Source organism: Vulpes vulpes, chromosome 2 (genome assembly GCF_048418805.1).
Source record: "Vulpes vulpes isolate BD-2025 chromosome 2, VulVul3, whole genome shotgun sequence".
In the NCBI taxonomy this organism is placed as follows: Eukaryota; Metazoa; Chordata; class Mammalia; order Carnivora; family Canidae; genus Vulpes; species Vulpes vulpes.
Genome location: NC_132781.1, coordinates 66261088 through 66285151, shown reverse-complemented (window position 1 = coordinate 66285151; position 24064 = coordinate 66261088). Strand labels below are relative to the sequence as shown.

The following is a 24064-nucleotide window of genomic DNA, read 5'->3' as shown; positions in this document are numbered from 1 at the left end:
TCTCTTTTATTAAGGCTTAATATAAGTCAAGATAATCCAACATGGCATAAAAATTGAGCTTATTAAACCCTAAAGGAAGGAATGACCAACATGTCTATGAAACTGAAATTTTTAAAAACATACTTTTGGAAACAGCTGGTTATGAAGGTCTATAGATGTGGAAGGATTTTATTCTCAAAACCCCTCTGCCATTCTTCGGTAATAGAGCCAGTCTTCATATAAAATGTAATTTCCTCTCATTTAAATAAACTTTCGCCTGAGTGAAATGAGACTAGGTTATTTAAATTTTTTAAACTAAAGAGTTGTATTTCCATAGCCCCATAATAATGTGAATGCAGCAATAATGAAATGTTCACCACATGAATGAAATTTGGACTTCAAAGTTTAGCTTTGATGATGTGAAATTATTTTTATGACTATGAACTGTTCACATTGCCTTTATTTATATAAACATATACTGTTTCTAGAACTGAAAATATGAGCCATGTACACTGCTAAGTGCTTTACATTCACCAAGCCATTCAATGTAGACATTTAATGCTTGTCCTATCCTGGTCCCTTAAATGACCCCTCTTACAGGTGCAAACTTCCACTGAAACCTACATAAAAAGTCAAGTATCTTAAATCAATGGGGAAAGTTTTGAAAAATGATCTATTTAAACACAAATAAAAAAAATAAACACAAATCAAGTTACATCCTTACTTCTCACCTTATACTAAAATAAATTTGTGAAGGATTTGATCGAGTTAGATGCAAAATTAAGCCGTAAAATTAGGTGATTTATCTCAAGATAAAAAGGAACCTTATATCCAACAGCAATTAAGAAAGTTATAAAGAAAAATATTAATAGGAAACTAGTTGAATTTAGACCAATGAAATAATGCTTATAATTTCTTTCCCACAGGAGTATAAACATTATTGGACAGAGTTGAGAGGAACTACGCTTTTCTTTTATTCTGACAAAAAAAGCCCAAAAGTAAGTAGTTAAACATATTCAGCTGATTCATTTTTTCCTAATATAGACTTGTCAATAGTTTTATTCATTTGGGGTTTTCTGTCTTCTGAGAGTAAAGATATTCTAGTAAAAGTAATTCAAATAAGAACATTATGTCTATGGGGGCTATCAGCTATAAGACCTGTAAGATCCACAGTAAAATTTCCATGGCACCTAAGAGAAGGCATAAACTCATGTCTTTGTGTTTTTTCTTTCTGATCCCAATAATAGAAGCTTAGCTGAAACGTGAAAATTTTATTTCTTTAAAGATTTTATTTATTCATTTATTTGAGAAGGAGGGAGAGAGAAAGAGAGAGGGCACAAGCAGGGGGAGGGGCAGAGTGAGAGGGAGAAGCAGACCTCTCGCTGAGTAGGGAGCCCTGGGCTCTGAGATCATGACCTGAGCTGAAGGCAGAAGCTTAGCCAACTGAGCCACCGAGGCACCCCAAAATCTGAAAATTTTAGCCAGATACCTGGATACAACTTGTTTAAAGCCATGAAATAGCCTTAATTTCCCCCCATCTTTTTATCTTGTTGTAGCATGCAGTTATGATCTGAAAGGAAATAGATGACCCCCAAGGCCTTGTAATATAAAATATGTCACAATTTAATTTTCCTATAGGGAGACAAAAACATAAGTAAAAAGGACTTCTAAGAGCTTAAGCATGAGAATAACAATAGATTCTGAAATTTATTTATTAGTATTCATTTCAAATAATTGACTTCTATTTCAACTTCCCCACAAACATTGACAACTGTGTATTTCAGTTTTTTCCACAAATAAAATGTACTTTCATGCCAAATGCTTGCCTACCTTGCTATGCCCATAGGGGATATTATGATCTAGTCACTTGTTTAAATATAAACATTTTGGCCCATGAATGTAGTAGCCCACAGTTCTTAGCACATCATTATTACATGTCCAGACCTAATGAAAGAAATGGAAAAAAGAGCCTTTGTGATGTATTCTATCTGCAGGCACTTTGGTACCATTAGTGGTAAACTAACCAGAAGTCATTAAAAAAAAAAAAAAAGAAAAGAGAAAACCACAAACTTAAAATGATCCAGAGTTCTGGATAGACAAGATTTGTATAAAGATGTTCCCAAATACCATAATAATTTTAACAGAACTAATTCCTCTGTTGTGCCTTCCAACTTCCTACTGATGTGAGCAAAGCTGTTGAAGCCCCAGCTTGTACCTTGTACAGTCACGTAGGGGGAGAGTGCAGTTATTGCTGTCTTACCACCTGGCGGGAGGCAGCCCAGCTTAGTGCCTGCAGCCAGCTCTCCAGGGGGCTTATGCTGGTCCTGCCCCTGTTAACTGTGGCCTCTGGGGCTAGTCACCTAAGCTCTCTGTGTCTCAGTCTATCAGACAAGGAACCGGCAGGAAACAGATGACGTCTCCAGTTGGGCATTTTTTTTAAAGATTTTATTTTTAAATAATCTCTACACCCAATGTGGGGCTCGAACCCCCAAGGTGAAGAGCTCACGCTCTACCAACTCTGAGGTCAGCCAGGCACCCCTCAAAATGGGCATTTTTGAAGAAAGTTTCATGAAGATGCTATATTCAAAGTGGTGGGCAGGATGTAGGAAAACCACAAGGGGGAGAACGGAACTCGGAGGCTAGTCACGATGCCCACACTATAAAGCCCAGGAGAGGAAGAAAAAGTGGGAGAACCGTGAAGGGAGGTGTACGAAGATGAGTGTGTTGAGAGGGTATGATCTCTGACTGAGGAAACAATCGCATAGGATGATAAATAGCTCACCCTCCTCGGTCTTCTGACCAGAGTCCAACCCAATGGGAAGTCAGAGGGTAAGAGGGTTCTTGATGTTGTCCGCCTCGGTCTGTCTTCTGGTACAGAGCACTGTGTGGTGAAGGGATAGAAATAAACCTAGAATACCACATGAAGGATCTTGCCCAACATGCTTATTTTCACATCTCTAAAATTAGGATGAAAAGAGTAGCCCAGGTCATGAGGTCAGCAAAAGGATTAAATGAGATAGTGAATGCGAGGACTGAAGAGAGCAGCTGGCACTGAGTAAGGATTCCAGTATTTTATATGTAATATGTCATCCAGTTCTCATAACAACTCCACGGAGTGGGTACTATTTTAGTCATCACTGTAGTCAAGTTTCAGGATGCAGAAATTGTACAAGATTAAGCAGTTAATTAAAGGGGTATCATCCAGATCTTGATCCTGAGCTAGCATTCTTAACCATTGTGCCAAGAAGACCATTACAACGAAATACTGCAGAATTGTCCATCTACCAATTTTGTTAAGAGAGTGCAAGCTTTAGGAAATGTTTTGGGTGAAAATGTCAGGAGGTAGCACAGAGATAGGATAGGTGAGAACTGGTGATACTCAGCTGATAGGAGGAAAGAATTTTAAGCTGCTTTTAAACATTTGAAAGGCCATCAGGAGTCATGTGAAAGAGTCCATGAATTTGTTTCATGTTACTGCAGAGAAAGGGGACTGGACTAATGGTTGGAAATTCTCTGGAGGAAAAACCATGGCTTAATACAAGGAAATGCTTACTAGCAGGCAGCGTGGCATAGGAGGCATGAGTTTCATGTTGTTTGAGATACTCCAGTACAGACAGGATGGCTATATGGGGGAATACCCTGAAGGAGATTCAAACATCAGATGGCAGTAGATTAAACAGATGACCTTTAAGGCTCTTTTCAACGCTAAAATTAAAAAAAAAAAAGATATAACTTCCTTTCTTCTAATCAATAGATCAGTTTACGGCACTCTATCTAATTTGGCCACCTCTTCCTCTGTTGCTTCCTTCTTTGTCTCAGCAAAATTCACTTAGCTTGATCTAGACAATCTATCAGAAAAAGATTCTGTGTAATTTGAAATTCTGTCCTGCTTCTCTTATACTTTTCCTTCCATTTTTAACTGCTCTTTGTTCATTGAAAATAAATAGGTCAACCCAAATTGCCCTCAACTTCATCAATATAGGAATCAGTCTGGAAAAAAATTTACTTATTTTTATGCCTTACTTTATTCAGAAAAATAAAATAAGGAGACATAAAATAACATGACAAAAATAAGTTATATTGGGCAAAACAGAGGAAAATAAAAAGAAGTCAAGAATGAGGCTAATTCAGGAAAAAAAAATTATGATGAAAACTCTACTACAGTTACTTGAGGTGGTTCTGATCTAATACTAAAAAGCAAGTCTGGCCAGTTGAGTACAGACCAGTCCATATATAACAATCGTTCAGAAGAAATATTTTTATTGTACTGGGATAAGATAGGAATTTCTTAATAGGATCCTCATAACCAGTGGCATGTAATAAGCATCGAACAACGGCATTCTGGAAAGAATTATATGTATGAATATATGTACATAAGTTTATTATAAACTTGACTGATATAAGGAATGTGTAGCACACAGTTAAAAAAATAAAATACACAATATTCTTTATTGTAATTTCCATATAAGCAATTGATTCTCACAGACTATTTTCACTGATTTTTCTGAACTCGGATCCACAGGCAACTATGTTTGCAGTTCAATCATGATTTGATAAATGGAGTTGTCCAATTTGCCATTTCCCTAATAAATGTATTGTCATTAAATATGACATTTCACACAAATATTGGCTGATATTTTTGTTTACATTAATGAATAAGAGGAAAGCAAAGCAATACTTATGCATATCAGAACTTCACCTATTTTTCAATGATGGGGCAAGATCTTTGTGGAGTAACAAGAGTTTTTGAATTATTGAAGAATGTTTTGTCAATCTTTTTTTCTGTTAACAATGAAAAAGTTTCAGACAAAACAAACTTTAAAGTTTCATCTGTATTATTAACATTTTCTCCTTTACTTTCTTATGTCTCAATCAGAGTCCAGCAAACTGTGGCCCTTGAGCCAAATCTAGCCTGTGACCTGATTTTGTACAGTCTATCAGCTAAAAATATTTTTTTACATTTTTAAAGTGTGTATTAAAATAACAACAACAACAACAAGAATTTGCAACAGAGACCCTGTGTGGTCCACAAAGCCAGAAGCATTTACTATCTAGCCTTTGCAGAAAAAAATAAATTGCTGGCCTCTAGGACAACTGACAATTGTAAAGTAATTGTAACAAGTTTTAACAATTGTTAAAAATTATTAACAATTTTAAAGTAAATCAAGCCCTAATTTGTGAGGTTTGCCAATTTCCATGATGTAAATACTCCCACCATAGCTGATTTCAACCTATCAATGTGACCTTGCCGAATTGGGAAGGTACAGTACAAACAGAAATGAAGATGTAAATTACCTCGAGAGCATAGTGAATACACTTTAGTAATATAATTAGAAAATACTGAGTTTTGAATTTTAAGTATCTTTATTTTAAAAATAATTATATGTTTATATAATTTAATTTTTAATACTGGCTGTGTGTAGTCGCTGGCTTGCAAAATTCCTAAACATTAAAAAAATCAGCTTTTGCAAACCTGTAAGAGTCAGGTCCAGTGGACCACCGCATAATACATTTTCCAAATGTCCTCTGGCTTCAAAGGGTTACAATGCCCAGTTGAAAACCAGGATATCATGCAAGGTATAAATCAGTTGAGAGGAAGAGATTACTTATATTCCCGCCTGCTACCTAATGTATGTTACCCCTGAAATAATTTAATGAGATTTCCTTTACCTTTGTAGTATGTTGACAAGTTAGACATAATAGACCTCACGTGCCTTACTGACCAGAATTCAACTGAAAAGAATTGTGCAAAATTCACCCTTGTTTTGCCAAAAGAGGAAGTGCAACTGAAGGTGAGTAGAAATTAGTTGGAAACAAACTGTGGTTATAAATAGCATTGGCCCTTCACAACCCAGTGGCTGAGACAAAGAGGAATTATAAGGAGAGCTGCCAAGTCTTATACTTTGTTAATATTTCTTGCCTTGGGGGATCCCTGGGTGGTTCAGCAGTTTGGCTCCTGCCTTTGGCCCAGGGCGTGATTCTGGAGACCCAGAATCCAGTCTCATGTTGGGCTCCCTGCATGGAGCCTGCTTCTCCCTCTGTCTGTCTCTCTCTCTCTCTCTCTCTCTGTGTCTTTCATGAATAAATAAATAAAATCTTTTAAAAAATGTATTTCTTGCCTTTTGCCAAAAACTGCAGTTTTCTAAATAGAGATTTGAAAGGGTATATTAACTTGTTTAGTATACAAGCACATTGAAACCATATCCTTCTGTCCTCCAACAAAGTCAGAGATCCCATCTGGTGTTTTTAAAAAGTTGTTCTTGAATTGACATTCACTGAGTTCCAGGTGAATCTGAGTCACGTCCAACACGGCACATGGTGAGTTTGAGTTAGACAAACCTGTATTTCACAAACCGAGACATGTTTTCAAGGCAAGTTGGCCTATAGTCTGCAAAAATACCACTGGAAAAAAAGTCAAAGGAACACCAGACACCTGTTCCCAATTATGGAAACTGGAGTATGACAACTAAATACAGTGTGTGATCCTGGATTGGATTCTGTATTAGAAAAGGAAAAAAAATTATAAAGAACATTATTGTGACAGAAAAACTTCAAAAAGAACTGTGTTAGATATACACAGTTTGTGAAATATGGTATTAATCCCACAAAACTCTAAACTCCACACAAGCAGAGATCTGTTAAATTCATCACTGTACACCCAGTACTTACATAGAAAAAATGTTTTTCTTGAACTGACATTCAAAGTGGGCCAAGTAAAATCAACCAACTGTAGTAATAACATAGGGAGCACACCTTGTAATTGAATAAGATGTTGGAGTTGTTCTTGCAAGCACTGGTCATGAGCTGTACTGTACCATTGTCTCTGCACAAAGTGGTTGCAGTTACTGACAGTCAGCTGTGGTCTGGAGGCAGATGGTCCTCTTTCTGACCCATTGTCAGAAGGTCAGTAATAGCCTACCACTCCGTCATAAGGCCTATGTCATTCATATCACTTCATTTCATCACATAGGCATTTGATCATCTCACATCATCACAAGAAGAAGGGTGAGTACAGTATAAGATAATAAAATCTTTTTTTAAATTTTATTTAGAGAGACAGAGAAAGAAAGCACAAGTAGGGGGAGGGGCAGAGAGAGAGGGAAAGAGAATCTTAAGCAGATTCCATGCTGAGCACAGAGTCCAATGCAGGGCTCAGTCCCATGACCCTGAGATCATGACCTGAGCCGAAGTCAAAAGCTGGACACTTAAAAGACTGAGCCACCCAGGTGCCCTAGTACAATAAGGTATTTTGAGAGAAAGACCACATTCACATAACTTTTATTACAGAATATTGTTATAATTGTCTTATTCCATTATTGTTAATCTCTTACTGTACCTAATTTATAAATTAGACTTTATCATAGGCATTACGTATAAGAAAAAACATAGTATATATAGAGTTCACTACTGTGATGTCAGACCTCCACTGGGGGTCTTGGAATGTATCCTAACAGATAAGGGGGACGACTATATATAGGAATCACTTGTACTTAGGAAATCTAGGCCCTACCCCTAGCCCGGGGCCCTAGAATCTTTGTTTTAAGCAAGCTTCCCAGATGATTCTGAAGCAGGATTGGAATCAGACACCTAGAGTTGAATTCTGGCTGTTTTATTCATTAGCTGTGTAATCATAGACAAGTCACTTAACCTCTTTGTGCCTTGGTTTCTTCATCCAGAAATCAGTCTTTACCCAGGTGTAACCTCCTTGCTGAGACCTACCTCGACCACTTTGTTAAAATTGCAACCCTTTGCCCCTCCCCTAACCTCTCATGCCATTCCCAGTGTCTTTTACATTGCCTGCCATACATTTTATTTCCTTCTGATGCTATAACACTTGCTCACTATTGTATTTATGATTCACTATTCCTTGCTAGGCCCCAAATTTCATCAGAACAAAGATTTTTGGTTTGTTCTCTGACATAAACCAGTACCTAGAAGAGTGTCCAGCGCTTAAACGCACTCAATAAATATGTTAAATGAGCAAATCTATGAAATAAAAATTTTAAAACTTTTGCAGAGTTGCCATGAAGATTAAATTAGTTAACATATGTGAATGTTTAGAACAGTATATGCCTCTTATAAATACTTAACAAATGTCTATATTAGTAGGATTTAGAGCTAAGAATTGCAAATTTTTAAGGATTAACTACAATTGGTCCTGAACTTACCTTGTTGTCCCAAACTTAAAGCCAGTCAGTGTTAAATACCAACAGGGGGAATCAACCATTAACTGACATATTTGGAAATAAGTGTCCTAACATTTACATTTTTTTTGAGTTAAGTAAATTTATATAACTTTACTTGTTTATTAAGCAAAGAGAATAAAGCTATATTCTTTTGACAAAAGAAAATAATACTGAAATTTCATTACCAATACACATTAACAGTTTTAAACAAAAAGGAAAATGACTTGTTTCTTCCTTTCAACTAATTTAAACTGCTTTTGAAAATTACAACTGACTTTTTAAAACAATGTGCTTCAATAGAAAAATATGCATTGTGTCAGTTGTCTTGGGTTTTGATGGCTTATACATTTTGAGTCTTATAAAACAATCATATGAAATTCTAAAGTTTTTGAAGTTAATAAAAGTATTAGTGTTAACAATCATTCATGTCTTTTCTTCTTTATATTTTTGTCTTCCTATTTAGACAGAGAACACAGAAAGTGGGGAAGAATGGAGAGGCTTCATTCTTACAGTAACAGAGGTAGGTAGGAAGGACATTACCTGTGATTGATTCATTAATTCAACAAATATTTACTGGACATTGGCTATGAATCATATAGAGTGAAAGGAGTCAGAGATACAAGAATTGAAAAGGAGAGGTTTATACCTTATAAGTATACCTTATACTTACTCATGAAATTTATATTTTTATCAGGTGACTGGAAAGGAAGAAAGAAAATGAGAAAGATGATTTGAAATTGTGATAATCATAAATAGAAAATAAACAGGGCCATTTGCTAGCTAGAGAATAACAGGTCATCAGGGAGATCTATTTTTTGGTCTTGTCCTTTGACACAATGGTCCTTTGTATATGCTGATATCTATAGCTTACATCTTCTAAAACACTTTTCAATTACTTTCTTATTCATTTAATACATATTTATAAAATGCTAAGAGATGAATTTTATGAATAACATAAACAATTTAACAGAAAAGCCCATCAAAATGAAAACTCACCTTTAAATGTTTGTTTGGTGAGTCTTGGGACAAAGGGATGCTTACATGTTCAACTCTGTGGCACCTTATCAGAGATAAATAGGGAGACCTACTGTTTACAGGTAAGTGTTGCAGCAGGATATCTATCATTATTTTAAATGAAGCTATTGTAGCAACTGTCGTTTTCATAAATGCGAGTTATGTTGACTTGTGAAAAGGAAGAAACTTTTTGGGAACCTGCATCAGTATTATGGAAAAGTGTCATTGTGTCTCTTCTTACATTGGGATTCAAGTACCCCAAAGGTATGTAAATAGGTACCAAGGAGAACACTAAAACTACTGGAAAACCTTGGGGTGCATCTTCCTGGTACACTAATTATACTTGATGTTTTGGCAAAAAAAAATTTGCTTTTAGTTTTTTTCTTTGAGGTAAGGATAAAAAGCATTATTTTCATATTAAAATGTACATAGGTATGTTCAGAATACAAAATAAATTCACACGAATTTCCAAGAGAAGAAAAGTTGTCTTAAATTTTGTGCTCTACACGTTTTTTTTTTTTTTAAGATTTTATTTACTTATTCATGAAACACGCACAGAAAGAGAGAGAGACAGGGAGAGAGAGAGGCAGAGACACAGGCAGAGGGAGAAGCAGGCTCTATGCAGGGAGCCCGATGTGGGACTCGATCCCGGGTCTCCAGTATCACGCCCTGGGCCGAAGGCGGCGCTAAACCGCTGAGCCACCCGGGCTGCCCTATACATGTTTTTTACTATGTTCCCTGAACACTCTGTGTATATTCACACCATGCTATTATTAGAACTTTACCAGAAGTTTGAGAAACACAGACTGTAGTCAAAAGAGCAGAGACTTTGCTTTTGAGTTAAATAAACTGGAGGTTAAGTCCACAACTTTCTAGTAATGTGACCCTGGACTAGTTATTCTTAACCTTTTTTAAAATTCTATTTGTATAGTAGGGATAACAATACCGATCTTATAGTATTGCTATGAGGATTTGGAATGGTACAATGCTTGGGACATAATAGACAATTATTAAGCAGTAGCTTTTTCATTAGTTTCTCCTCATTCTATTATTTTTTTCTGGATTGATATATAAAGAAATAACTATAGTGATTATTAGTTAGCTTAATTATACAGAAGAATAGTCTTTAAAACTTTGTGTTATATACCCTTATTATGTTTTTATTTCAAATTTCACATATATGTGTGTGTGTGTGTGTATATATATATATATATATATATGATAGAAACAATAAGATTTAATAAGAACATGTAAGTGGGTCATGCGGTAAGGTAAATCAGGGGTATGAATATCAGGAGGGCATAGGTTGCTCAATCCAAAATACATATCTAGAAAAGGTGGGGAAAAAAACTAAGTAGAGCAGTATCATCATCCTAATGTGGGAATGAAAGTTTAAAATATATGTACAAATTTACCAAAATATAGACCTCTTACTACCAATTCTCAGTTATCTAATGAAGAGTTCTAGCTCAATTCCACATTATGATATGGCTGGTGGAGCTAATTCCAGACTGGCCGTGTGAAAGCAAGGCACCTTGCAGGTGCTCTGGGACTTCCCTGGCACCAAGAACTAGTGAGCACAGAAGGATAAATGAGAGGTTTGTCATTACTTGAATTAGCTGTGGTGCAAGGTGGGTGTACTCTGCTGTGTGCCAGGCTAAACGGAACACTTCTAGGAAGAAGATTGGGCACTGTGTGCAGGTCAAAGCTGTTTGGCTGGTTTGGAGGCAGTTTTAAGACACCAGGACCCTCCATTCACCATCCTATCCACCCATCTGTGTCAGATAACTGAAGGCCCTGGGGACCACAGGACTCTCCTTTTGCTAATACCAGTTCGTTCTTCTGCTGTCTTTCTTGTTTGCCTACTATTTTCACTGGGTTCAGCTGTCCGTCCCCCTACACGTGTCACTCCTCCCTGGGCAAGTAATTCGACTGCATGAAGTCCTAGAGAGAGAGAAAAAAAGGAGGATTGAGACAGAGCAGATGCCAAGCTCAGCTATGGGAAAGGAGAAGGAACCAGTTGAAGATTATGTGGATGTACTGAGCCCTATGCCAGTGTAAGTGGACCACTTAACTATGGGGTTTGTTATCAGATTGTTAATATTAATTTCTAATTACCAGAGAGAGTAAACCATTGAGCTTCATAAAGCATGGGCAGTAAGGTGTCATGTGGATAAACAGATCTCTGAGTCAATGCCGTATTTCCTCTTCTGTCATGATCGACAAAATGCAAAATGCAGGTTTGAGCCAACCCTCTTACCACACAGGAAATCCCCTTCCACCCACATTTGTAGACCAAATAGATATTCTTTCCAAAGCTCAAACCTAAACCTTTCTGCTATGTAGAAAGAAGGAAAAGATGTTTTTTTTTTTTTCCATCATGCAACTCTATGAATGACTGATTTTCTGTCGGAAAACTATACCAAAGAATTTTAAGTATCTGAATGTTCTATTCAATTGTCCAATCAGTGAGTGGTCATTGAGCTTGAACTTGAGGAAGACCCTGTGTAAAGTGTATAAGGTATTATTGGGAAAAGGAAGAGGCTGAATTCAGCAACACCTTTATTTTTTACTCCTACTTTGCTGGAAAGGGTGATGAAGATTGTGAGCCATTTCCTCCTGGAATTGTGGTCTTCTTGTTGGTGAAACTTGTCCTGGTTCCATCACAACATCAGGTTCTTAGGCATAGTCTTGCTGGACTGTAATGGCTGAAACCCGCCTACCATCACTCTTAGCTGAAATCAGTGACATCTGATAGCCTGACAGATTAAAAGTCACAAAGAGTGCTTCTTTTCCTTTTTTCCTCAGTAAAACAAGTAAAATATTTTTATTATATAGATAAAAAGAATATTTAAATCATTCTGTGTCGTACCAATCAGAGATTATTCACTGTTAACATTTTGGGGTATTGCAAATCCTGCCAGATTTTTCTCTGTTGATAAAACAGACTTTTCATTGGCTATGATATTTACTATAAAAATGAGAAGTGCTCTCTTAAAAATGTGACACATAAAAATAGCACCAATGCCATTATAAAGCCATATTATACTAAAAGGAGTGAATGCAGACATACCTTTAAATATGCTATTTTTTTTTAATTTATTTTTTTTTTTTTATGATAGTCACAGAGAGAGAGAGAGAGGCAGAGACACAAGCAGAGGGAGAAGCGGGCTCCATGCACCGGGAGCCCGACGTGGGATTCGATCCCGGGTCTCCAGGATCGCGCCCTGGGCCAAAGGCAGGCGCCAAACCGCTGCGCCACCCAGGGATCCCAAATATGCTATTTATAATTGGGTAATGGGCATTAAGGAGGGCATGTGATATTATGAGTGCTGAGTATTAAACACAAATTATTGAACATTGCATCTGAAACTAATGATGTACTATATGTTGGCTGATTGAATTTAAATTAAAAAATCAGTTATTTAAAACTGAGACCATACAAGAGAAGCATATAAAAAAAATGCTTTGCATCTCTGAAGGGAAACCGTCAACAGATATTTATCCAAGAGCTTATATAAACTGAGATTATGAGCTGGGGATACACTATTAATTCCTAGCTTAGCTGTTCAAGTGATAATGATGATTACATACTGACCAACAAAAAATTTTTCAGGCCTTTTTTGGTTAAAGAAAGAGGTTTGGAGGGATGAGGGAAGGAAGGTCTTAAGCATAAGGTATATTTAATAATGGCATAGGATTATAAAAACAGTAATTATATCATTGTAATAGGAATAATAAAGCTGGGAATTAAGAAAACTTAATAACTGCAGCTCTTAGAGTTACTTTGGTAGCATTTTTTCAAGTAATGATCTTCATCAGTTAAAAAAAAAAATCCCGTTTTTTGTCTCACCTCTGTAGATGTTTTTATTCAGTGTCCCGGAAAGAAGCAACTGAGATGCTTGAGAAGAACCCTTCTTTGGGAAATATGATCCTGAGACCTGGTAGTGACAGTAAAAGCTACTCCATCACCATCCGGCAGGAGATAGAGTATGTTTAATTTAAAAAGCATGGAAGTGTTAAAAGCATGGTATCACTTTAAAAAGCAAAGTCACACAAGATCAGCATCTGCTACGTGTTTTTGTTGGGACTAGATAAACATAAGAATAGGCAAAGAATGTTATGGAAACAATCCTAAAGATTGAGCCAAGGGTAATATTTGCAGTAGGGAAAAAGAAAAACAGGTGAATTACTTCGATCCTGGGTATAGTTCTGTTGTTCATTCATTAATTCATTCGTTTCACAAATATTATTGAGCATCTACTATGGGGGCCAAGTAATATTCTAGGTACTGAGAATGGAGTAGTGAACACAACAACATCCCTGGTTTAAGGAGTTTACATTCTTGTAAGGGAAGATGGATGATAAATAAATACATAGCTATGAAAAATCATATATATAGTAATAAGATCTATGGAAAAAATAGGACAGATACGGGAACACTCAGCGATGATGTATAAACATTTTCTGATTACTATTGTTTTGTTTTGGTTTTTGGTTGATTTTATTTATTTGACAGAAAATGAGAAACTGAGAGTGCATGCACAAGCAGGGGGAACGGCAGGCAGAGGGAGAGGGAGAAGCACAGAGGCTGACATGGGGCTCAACATGCGGCTCAGTCCCAGGACCCTGGGATCATGACCTGAGCTAAAGGCGGATACTTAACCTACTGAGCCACCCAGGGGCCCCACTATTGTCCTAATACAGAGTGGTCAGGGAAGGGCTGCTTTATTAACTAGCATTTAAATAGGGCCCTGAAGGGAGTGAGGGAAGAAACCATGCCAATATTTGGGACAGGAGCATTCCAGGCATTAAATACATGTGCCCAGAGGCAGAAGAGGGCTGGGTTTATTCAAAAACAAAAAGAGGCCACTGTGATTGCAATGCAGTGAACAAGCAAATAGTGGTAAATGAGATTTCAGAGGTGGCGGGGGGAGGGACTGATCACTCTGAGCCCTCCAGGTCACTGTAGGGCAAGAGTTATATACTCTGAACGACACGAGAGGCTTCTGGACTGTGATGAATGAAGAGGTAACATAACCTGACATCTATAAAAAGGACCACATGGGAACCTCTTGTCAAGGTTAAGAATTTCTTTCTAGTAAAATGGTTTTACCTTTGATAAAGTCAGTGACACATGCAAAAGTTGGTTTTTCCATGTAGCTAAGGTGGTTTGATCTGCTAAGGTCCACTCCAGCTCTAAGTCTATGAAATCTTGCATTTCAATAAATAGGCACTCTGGGTTAGTTAACACTTTGACAACTGATAATACAGGTTTTTGTCCTAAATGAAAATGTTCAATAAGTAATTATCTTTCATATAAAAGCATAACCAGAACTTTGATTCTTGAATTTGCTATTCTTTCTGGGGATAATATTCCATTAATTATTTTAGCTGTAACATATCTGTCAATGACTCTATCTACCAGTCCACTATAAATATCAATAATTCTAAATATATGAAATATGAAGACACTGACAGTGAATAAAGGCAGGAAAAAGAGCCATGGTCCAACAAGTTTCATCATTTGCCAATTACTCCATATAAACAGAGGCTGGTCTTTATACAACAGCCGCGTGCCCTGAACAGGTGGCAAGAATGATAGATAGTAGATCAGGGCCCAGTTCTGTGTGTGAAGTGAGAGTCTGTGTGTGTGTGTGTGTGTGTTTCCACAATGAATATCTATGTCACCTTAGCCTTCTTGTCCGTCTTTCTTTTTCTTCTTCTTTCTTTCTTCTTTTCTCTTTCTTTCTTTCTTTCTTTCTTTCTTTCTTTCTTTCTTTCTTTCTTCTTTCTTTCTTTCTTTTTCTTTCTCTTTCTTCTTTCTTTCTTTCTTCTTTCTTTCTTTCCCTTGCTTCCTTCTCTTTTTCTTTCTTTCTTCTTCCTTTCTTTTCTTCATGAGAGACACTCAGAGAGAGGCAGAGACACAGGCAGAGGGAGAAGCAGGCCCCATGCAGGGAGCCTGATTCAGAACTTGATTCCAGGACCCCTGAGCTGAAGGCAGACGCTCAACCACTGAGCCACCCAGGGGTCCTCTGTTTCATTATTTTTTATTACAAAGGCTGATATTTGGAGTTAATGTATTTTCAACTAATATGATAGAATATCACAGATTACTCAATTTTAATTTATTTGATTTATAATTCAATTGGCTATTTTGAAACAAATCCAAAAGAAATAAAAATTGTGACTGCCATTACATTAGAAGTCCTGGGAGAAAAGTGAATATTTTTGTTGAGTACATCCTGGTCAAGGAGGTTGTTCTTTTTCAGGGCTTAGGAAATTGAATTGAATATACCTTTAAAAATTAAGAGCATATATAACTGAATTAAAATCTATTTCTCAGATTTTGTTTTTAAAAATTTAACTGCTGGAAAGCTAAATGATGCAAGAGGATGATTAACTTTTCCCCTTCATTTTATTCTTTTCTTGGTTGGATTGAGTGTTCAGTTCATTAGCATGTGAACCCTGTATTATTATTCTGTATGAAATGAACAAAGTCCCTAGGAGCTAATGACTCTTTAAGACCATGTGTTTTCTGCACAATAGCAGCCTGAGCTCTTTATAAGATGGTTTAAATTAGCCCAGCTTTTGCACTGCATTTTCCGTAAACGTGAACTATCAGAAATAACAGCATTTTCTGCTGTAGATGTGGTTTGTGACCGAACTCAATGAGTTTCTATACTTAGGATATGAAATGAACATCACAGTTTTTACTTATATGTGTATTATATTTAAGTCAAATTTAAACTCATAAGAAAGAGTCTGGCAAGGGAGTTTATATCAAATTTCCTATTTCTAATTTTAGGAAAGTCACTGCCAGTTTGAATTCATATAGAAATTTGTGCTTTTATACAGCTGATGGTCCAAAAAACATTAAAATTTCATAAAACTAATCCTCTCCTCCCAAAAGTTCAAATTTAGAAAGCGGAGAGAGAGGAATGGTCAAAGTAGCATGTTCTAACGCTAGAATGGGTATGTGCTTATTTAGGAATAGTTTATGGTTGGAATGGATATGAAAAATTTTAACTGTTGTTGCACCAATTTTCCTTATGAGCCAGAAATATCTATGATATTAGGGATTGTCATATGTATTGTCTAATGCTTCCGAACAGAAATTTGAGAAGTCCTAGATTTCATATCTTCTGTATGAAGTTGTAGCAGTTGAAGAGAGTAGTAGGATGTTAGTTTGTTAGACTGTAGAGCTTAATGTAAAGACTTTGGCAAAAAATCTAGATGATTAGGAAGCATCTGAACACAGGTGAGTAACAACCCACAAAACCAATTCATTCTGGGGTTTGTAGGAGAAATGTGCAGCCATGCAAGTTTAGGTGACTGTGTCTGGTAAAATACTAGCTGAAAAGGACAGGTTAGTTTACAAAACAGTGCTTGAAAGTAAAATTATCTCCATCTGTAGACAAATCAGCTGTGGGAGGGAAGATCGTAGTTCTCAGGAAAAAGCAAAAGTCACATAGTACCAAATTATCAGGTGACTCTTCTCTCCATGTAAAATATCATCTCACTTTACCCAGAGCAGTGATGTGTGAATTCAAAAGACATAGAGCTATTCTTACAACAAACCTAGTGGTTTGGCTTTCTTAAAATTGTTGTGACCACATGGCAAGCTAGTAATAGTCATTAGCCAAGGAAACGCTAGAACATATTGACCCTGAATTAATTCCTTTACAAAACTTGAGGTCAGAAGCTAAAACCAAGTATTTATATAACATTTAAGGCCATACACTTGCTAAATGACAAGTTAGTTTTTTTTTTTTTTGAGATCATAATCAAGAAACCTCAATCTAGCAAATTTTATCAATCTCATTTTTTTCCTTTATCTTTATTTCTTTGGAAAAACAAAACAAACTATGAAAGAAAAACAAAAGTCTAAAGGGAGATTCAAAGCCTAAGTGATTTCAATGGCATTTTTTTCTACCTTACTTTCTGCCTCAGAACTTAGTCCTCTTAGTCAAAGTTCCAAGAAACTCTGTTAATCTTTGTTTGCTACTTTTCCTCCGATAGATAGAATTGTTATGGATAATGATGATGATGATATAATAGCTATTACTAACAACAATCGTTGTCACCACTTACAGGGTAACATAAAGAATACTTTTTATTTTTAGTTTTTTTTTCTTAGGAGAGAGGTTATTTGGGGTGGGGGGGAAGGTTATTTAGATTTCATCCCATGTTTTAAAAATAAAGTCCTAGAATAAGCCACTGGAATAGAATAAATAAAAGCTGTTTTCCAATGTGATAGTCAATTGAGAGAATATTTGGATATTGTGGTAGAGGAGGAAAAAGTCCCTTGAAAAGAAGTGTAATTCAGTCCTAGAGGAATGTGACCTGGAAATGGAGAGACGGGGGATAAAAAAGAAGGTGGGAGGTCCTGCCAACAAACTTACCCTGATAGACAGCTTTAGACCACTTCTGTAAATTGGATAGATGTTGAATTAGTTTTTCTTTCAAGCCGATGGTAGTGTAATAAATACTTTTAACTTTTCAACATTACAAGATGTCTTGGTCCTGACACTGTTGTCATATGAATCAAAGGAATTCAAGGCCTACAATTCAAACCTACTGACTTCTGCTCTCAGTATAAATCAGTCGTAGCAAATAGCACTATAAGATGGACTTGTAATATTTTAAAAATTCAGTTTCATAAATACTGTGTGCCTAATGCTGGAAGACAAAGGCAAATAGATAAAATACCATGTTTAGGGTGGTAATAATTTAGAGCTCTATGTGACCCTAGCAGAGGAAGACACTATGGTTCATCTAGTGGTTTACATTCTCACAGAGCATTTTCTGTATCTGTGAGTCAGCCCCAGAGTTAGCAGTGTCCAAGGTGGTATATGAGCTAGCAGAAAGAACAGCCATCCAGGGAATTCTGATAGGAACAGTGATGAGGGTAGAGTAGAAAGTAATTTTCTTTCAGTAATTCTTTCTACTTCCCTGTTAATCTAGAGAATAACTATCTGATTTGTATGTGCCTGTGCAGGATTTTATAATGTTGCCTTGCTTTGTAAATTACTGGCATAAAAAATGATTTTTGCCTGAAAGATTTTTAGTTCTTGATTCCTTTTTTTCGGTTATCCATTCACCTACTCAATGACCCAGGTTTCTATATTCCTAGTGTATAACTCCCTAAAAACAGACAGAGAACCAGGTAAATAACAAAATAAAAACTATCATTACCCTCCACCTTTTTTTTTTTTTTTTTTTTTGCCTAACTACAGAAATGGAAACATAGGGTTTACTCTACAGGAGATATTTTATATTCACTTTAATTTGAGTTGATCCAAATGGAGATTTTTTTTTTCATTTTAGTTTGCCAAGAATCAAGCACTACAAAGTGATGAGTGTAGGAAAAAACTACACCATTGAACTGGAAAGACCTGTAAGTAGCTATTTCCTTGTCTTTGAGGAATTTGTTTTTCCCCAACTCTACCTTATAGAATTTAAAGAAAGATAGAAAAGCCCTTGCCTAGGAACACAGTGCCCTGAAAATGACAGATAACCAGGGTGATAAGTGAGATCCAGAAGCAGGTAGATGAGGCGCCGTAGAAGAGAGTGTGCTAACAATTGTTTGTTTTTCTGTAGTCTCTATCAATACAATTATTTCAGAGAGGGGAAAATTTTTTTGTTAAATATCTGTTTTATATCCTCTAACTCTACGTATTTCAGTGTGCTTATTTCTAATGGGGAAAAAAATCTGTGGGTGCCCAGTCCTCTAATACCTGTCATGCAGTTTGGAAATCTCTCTCATAATAGCAACATAATCATGAAGAAATGCTCTATTCCTAGTCTGCAGCCCCTCTTCTACCCCAATCACCTTACCATGGAGCTAATGATATGATATCATAATCATTAGGTCACTGGGTTAGGCAGAGAAATAAGTACTTTACATATATCATCTAGTTGAATATTCATCATTGCCCTGAGGCAATTACTGTTATGCAGGTAAAGGTAGTGATGTGGGTTGTGGTCCAGGTGCTGGGAAAAGGGACTACAGTCGTGTGATCTCAGGCTGCAGTGGGACCAGGAAAGTTATAGCACACACATGGAACTCATGAGTCTTGAAGATACGTATCTTAACACCTCTAAAATTGAGCTTAGTGCATCTGTCTCTCCAGGCCCACTGTGTTGCTCAGATAGCAAAAGGGGCAGCATGGTTGAATTTTATGTTTAGAACCTATTTCTTAGAATGCAGTCCTGACTTTTGCCAAGAGGAGGGAAGCTGCTGACTCATATGTTCCACTTACATCTTTGCCATAAATGCCTTTTAGAGCTTCTCAGCTCTCATGTCCATGCCTGCCAGGGCTTTTTCAAAAATTGTAATGAAGGAAACAAACCACTGGATTGCTGAAGAATAAGCCAAATAACCAACTGACTGGAAGCAATGGTCAGGAAGAAGAACGCCAGGTCGGACTGGTGAACTGGGGCTCCTTTATCTGTAATTAGCCCAAATAGCATCCAGTTTAAGGAAAGCTAACAGCCTGGATTGTTCTTTCCCCTTTCACATTCCCCTATCCTACCCCTCAACCAGGTTGTCATTTTATTTTTTTTCAAATTTACCAGGGATATTCAGGTTTAACCTGATTTTACTTGTATGAAAATATTGGTTTGGGCGTGGCAACACATTTCAGCTACTTTTAGCCAAGCAAATTATCCTGTTACAGTGAGATATTAAAATGCTAAATTCTCTGGCTTTAAGGGTTCTTTGGTTTCAATCAGAAGAAACCAAATAACTAACTTAAGCAAAGACAGATTTAAGAACATGGGAAGCACATGAAATGACTGGAAAGCTAGAAGATCTCCAGGGACTAGGAAGCAGTCACTGGTACAGTTGACCCTTGAACAACATGTGGGTTGGAACTGCATGGGTCCACTTACATGTGGATTTTTTTGAGTACAAACTGTATTGCAAATGTATTTTTCTTGTGATTTTTCTTAACATTTCCTTTTCTCTGGCTTACTTTATTCTAAGAATGGAGTATAAGGTACATATAACATACTCAATATGTATTAATCAACCGATCATGTTATTGGTAAGGCCTCTGGTTAACAGTAGGCTATTCGTGTCTAGTTTTGGGAAGAGTCAAAGTTATAATGTGGATTTTTGTGTGCACAGGGGTTGGTATCCTTAACTCCTATTGTCCAAGGGTCAACCGTAGTAAGAACCATCTGATTAGGAATCTGCTATCCTTCCTTGTTCCTCTACTCAAGTTCTAACTTCAGGAAGGGAACACTTTCTGGTCTACCCTGAGTCACATTCTCATGCAAGAACGAGGAAAGAGTAGAGTACCTAGTTATTGTCCGCCAAAATGTACTCCATGGGGAGGGGGAAATTTCTCAACAGGGAATTAGATATTATAAAAGAGAAGGAAAATGCATGGGTCGGAAACATTAGCCATTCAGTACCTGACTGAAGTGAGGTATTGATATGTTTTTCTAGAGGTCAGGAAATTCACATCAATCTTCATTAAATTTCACATGAGCTTTCTTTTACTTTCTCTTTACATGGATGACACTGAGCCTTCTCTCACTTTTCATACAGGTTACACTCCCAAACCTTTTCAGTGTCATTGATTATTTCATGAAGGAGACTCGAGGAAATTTACGACCATTTATATATTCAACTGATGAAACCCTTGGTATGTCTTTATCTTATTGCTGTATCAGCAAAACAAAACAACTTTCCCTCCCCTCCACCCCCCCCCCCATATATGTTTTGTAATACAATCAGGTAGGATGAAATCTATTTGTAAGTCATTTTGTCACTGACCTTGTGAAATTAAGGGAGTACCAATATATTCTGGGGGATGAGTACTATCCCACTCTAGAGAAAGAAAAGCCATAAGGCACATATTGTGACTACTAATTTCATCCATCATTCTACTTGGCTTTATCAAACAAGTTAATATGAAAACCATCCTTATACAGAGTCATGGAAATAGAGCCATGGGAACCAAACGGGATTTAAGAGTATGATCTGTCGACAATACCAGATGCTCTAGTCAGATTAAAATGGATGAAGGTTGGGAATTGGCCATTAGGCAGTAGATGACTTGAGAGAGAATCTTGTTTCATTATAAAAGCCTAAGTCTGAGTGTAAGATAACAAGGAGGGAGTAGTCAGGACTGGCTAGAGAATTTGTGAAGCCCCTTGTTCATAAATTATTAAGAATTTCAAAACAGTGATAATAGATCATTAAACCAAGAATGGGATCTTAGGCAGTTTCATAGTTCACATGACCATGAAATTGGCCCTGTTTGCAGCTGTTTTTAGCAAAGCAGGGCCGGTTGAATGTGATACTTTCTTTCCAGCCTTTGAAACAATCCCTGATACATATGATTATTTGACAAAAGCTGTGGGCAGGAGAGATAAAATATTTCCAGTTTGTTTGGACTCAGTTACCAAAATAAGTCCCGGTTCCTACAGATTATGAGGAAAAACAACTTCGTTTGGCTTACCTGCATCAGGGCATATCTGAAAAGTCTGATTAAATTTTAAAAGCCAGCAACTTTAAAAGTCCAATGTTGAAAACATATTATGAATCTTGTGATGCCAAATAAATAAACTCAGAGTCGGAACTTTAGGGAAATTATCTAGTACAGTGTCTCAATCTATATGGGAATCACCTGCAAACTCAGGATAGAAAATGTCTCTAAGATGTGACCATTCAGCTTGTTTGAAAATTCCTAATGATGGTTGCCTCACTGGTTTTTGAGGCAGCACACTTCACTTTTGATCAGTGCTCATATTGGAGAATTCTTCCTTGAGTCTGAAGTATTTCTTTAACTTCCATATAATCTAATTTCTGGCTTTGAAACAACTCAGGGTTTTTAAAATCCCATCAAATATTTAAAAGCAGCCACAATGTCCCTCCTTTAGTCTTTGTCCTATATAAGTTATTGGTTCCTTCAGCCCTCTTATCACATCTTTGACCTTTTCTGTATACTAATTTCTGAACACCTCTCTTAAAATAGAACTACAAAGGCTGAACATATCACTACCGATATCCCCAGAATAATATATTATGCAGGTGTAATGCAGGAAAACACCATTTATAGAAATCTACTATTAATATAATCATTAATGTAAAAAGTAATTATTGATTTTTTTTTTTCAGAGACCAAAGGATTTCCTGCAACATCTCTAAAATTAAAAAAAAATGTTTAGGGTGGCAGTGAATCTGATATAATTTGTTTCATGTCAGTTATCTAATTCTGTGTGACAAACCACCCCAAAACATGGTAGTTAAATCAACCACCATTTTATTTGCTCACAATTCTGTGCATTGACAATTTGGATTGTATTCAGTTGGGCAGTTCTTCTGCTAGTGTCACTTGTCACTAACACAACTGTAACCAGCTGGTGTCCTGACTGGGGCTGTATGTTTCAGGTTGGTCTCATTCACACATCTGTTGCTGGTAGCCAGCTGGAGCTGGCTGAACCGCTCTCTTCACGTATTCTCCAATACTTGAGGAGTTAGCTCAGGCTCTCTCACATATCTCAGAGCTGTTAAGAGGAGAAGGAAACCTCAAGTCCTTGGGCTAGAAATTCTTAGTGTTAAGGATCAAGTATGGCCCTGCTGGAGCTTCTGGTAAAGAAGCTGTGAATTGAATAAAAAAATTGAAGTGTGATGTGTCTTATGTACACAGCTATACTTCTTTTTTTAAAAAAATTTAACCTGCGTGTAATAAAATTCACCTGTTTTGGTATACAGTCTAATGAGTTTTGACAACCATCAGCAGAATCAAGATACAGAAAGTTTCATCACCTAAAAAAATGCCCTAATGTTCTTTCTTTATAGTTAACCCTTCTCACCCACAATCCCTGGCAACTACTGATCTGTTTTGCATTTTCCAAAATGTCATATCAATGGAATCACAGTATGGAAAACTTTTGAGGCTGATTACATTCATTCTTCGTATTGTCTAGATTCACACAAGTGTTGTATTACTAGCTTGTTCTTTATTGCTGAATAGTATTTCACTATATGGAAGAACTAGTTTGTTTATCCACCCAACAATTAAAATGTATTCATATAGATTCATATGCAGATGTAAACATAAGTCTTCATTTCACTTGGGTAAAATATCTAGGAATGAGATTATTGGGTTATATGGAAAGAGTACATTTAACTTTATAAGAAACTGCTACACTCTTCACAAGTTCTTTTTGCATATCTGCCATTGATGTTAGAGTTTGTAGTTACATCCTTATCAGCACTTGGTATTGTTATGAAAACATTTTTTAAAAACTTTGAGTAAACTCTACACCACACATGGGGCTTAAACTCATGACCCTGATATCAAGAGTTGCATGCTCCACACAGCCCACTGGTATTGTCATTAAAAAAAAAAAAAAAAAAAAGGTAACTCTAATAAGTGTGTAGTGGTATCTCTGTGGTTTTATTTTTAAAATATTTTATTTATTCATAAGAAACACAGAGAGGCAGAGACATAGATAGAGGGAGAAGCAGGCTCCCCGTGGGGAGCCTGATGCAGGACTCGATCCCAGATTCTGGGGATCACAATCAGAGCTGAAGGCAAGACGCTCAGCCACTGAGCCACTCAGGTGTCCTCCCTCTGGTTTTAAAATGTATTTCCCTAATGGTTAATTACATTGAGCATCTTTTCATGTGCTATTTAATATTCACATACCTTATTTGGTAAAATATCTATTTTTGTCCACGTTTTTGTTGGGGTTTTGTTTTCTTATGGTTGAATTTTGATAATTCAGTGCATATTCTGAATATGTCATTTGTCAGATATAATTTGCAAATATTGTTTTTCATTAACAGTGCCTTTTGCGAAGCATGTTTTAAATTTTAATGAAGTACAAATGATGTTTTTGCTTCTGTATATACTTTTGGT

General features: G+C 36.6%; 1 protein-coding gene across 2 annotated transcripts in view; it reads left to right on the top strand.

The window, feature by feature from the left end:
* Positions 1-23241, top strand: part of STAP1 (signal transducing adaptor family member 1) — a 33292-nt gene extending 10051 nt beyond the window's left edge. The window contains exons 2-9 of one of the 2 annotated variants that reach the window (XM_072748858.1): positions 906-977; positions 5658-5771; positions 8629-8685; positions 11064-11236; positions 13041-13169; positions 18510-18579; positions 20740-20836; positions 22315-23241. In XM_072748858.1, the coding sequence (XP_072604959.1) occupies positions 906-977; positions 5658-5771; positions 8629-8685; positions 11064-11236; positions 13041-13169; positions 18510-18579; positions 20740-20836; positions 22315-22364 (762 nt within the window). In that variant the 3' untranslated portion in view covers positions 22365-23241. The remainder of the gene's footprint in view (positions 1-905; positions 978-5657; positions 5772-8628; positions 8686-11063; positions 11237-13040; positions 13170-18509; positions 18580-20739; positions 20837-22314) is intronic. The other variant, XM_072748859.1, reaches the window with a different exon arrangement.
* The last annotated feature ends 823 nt before the right edge of the window (positions 23242-24064 follow it).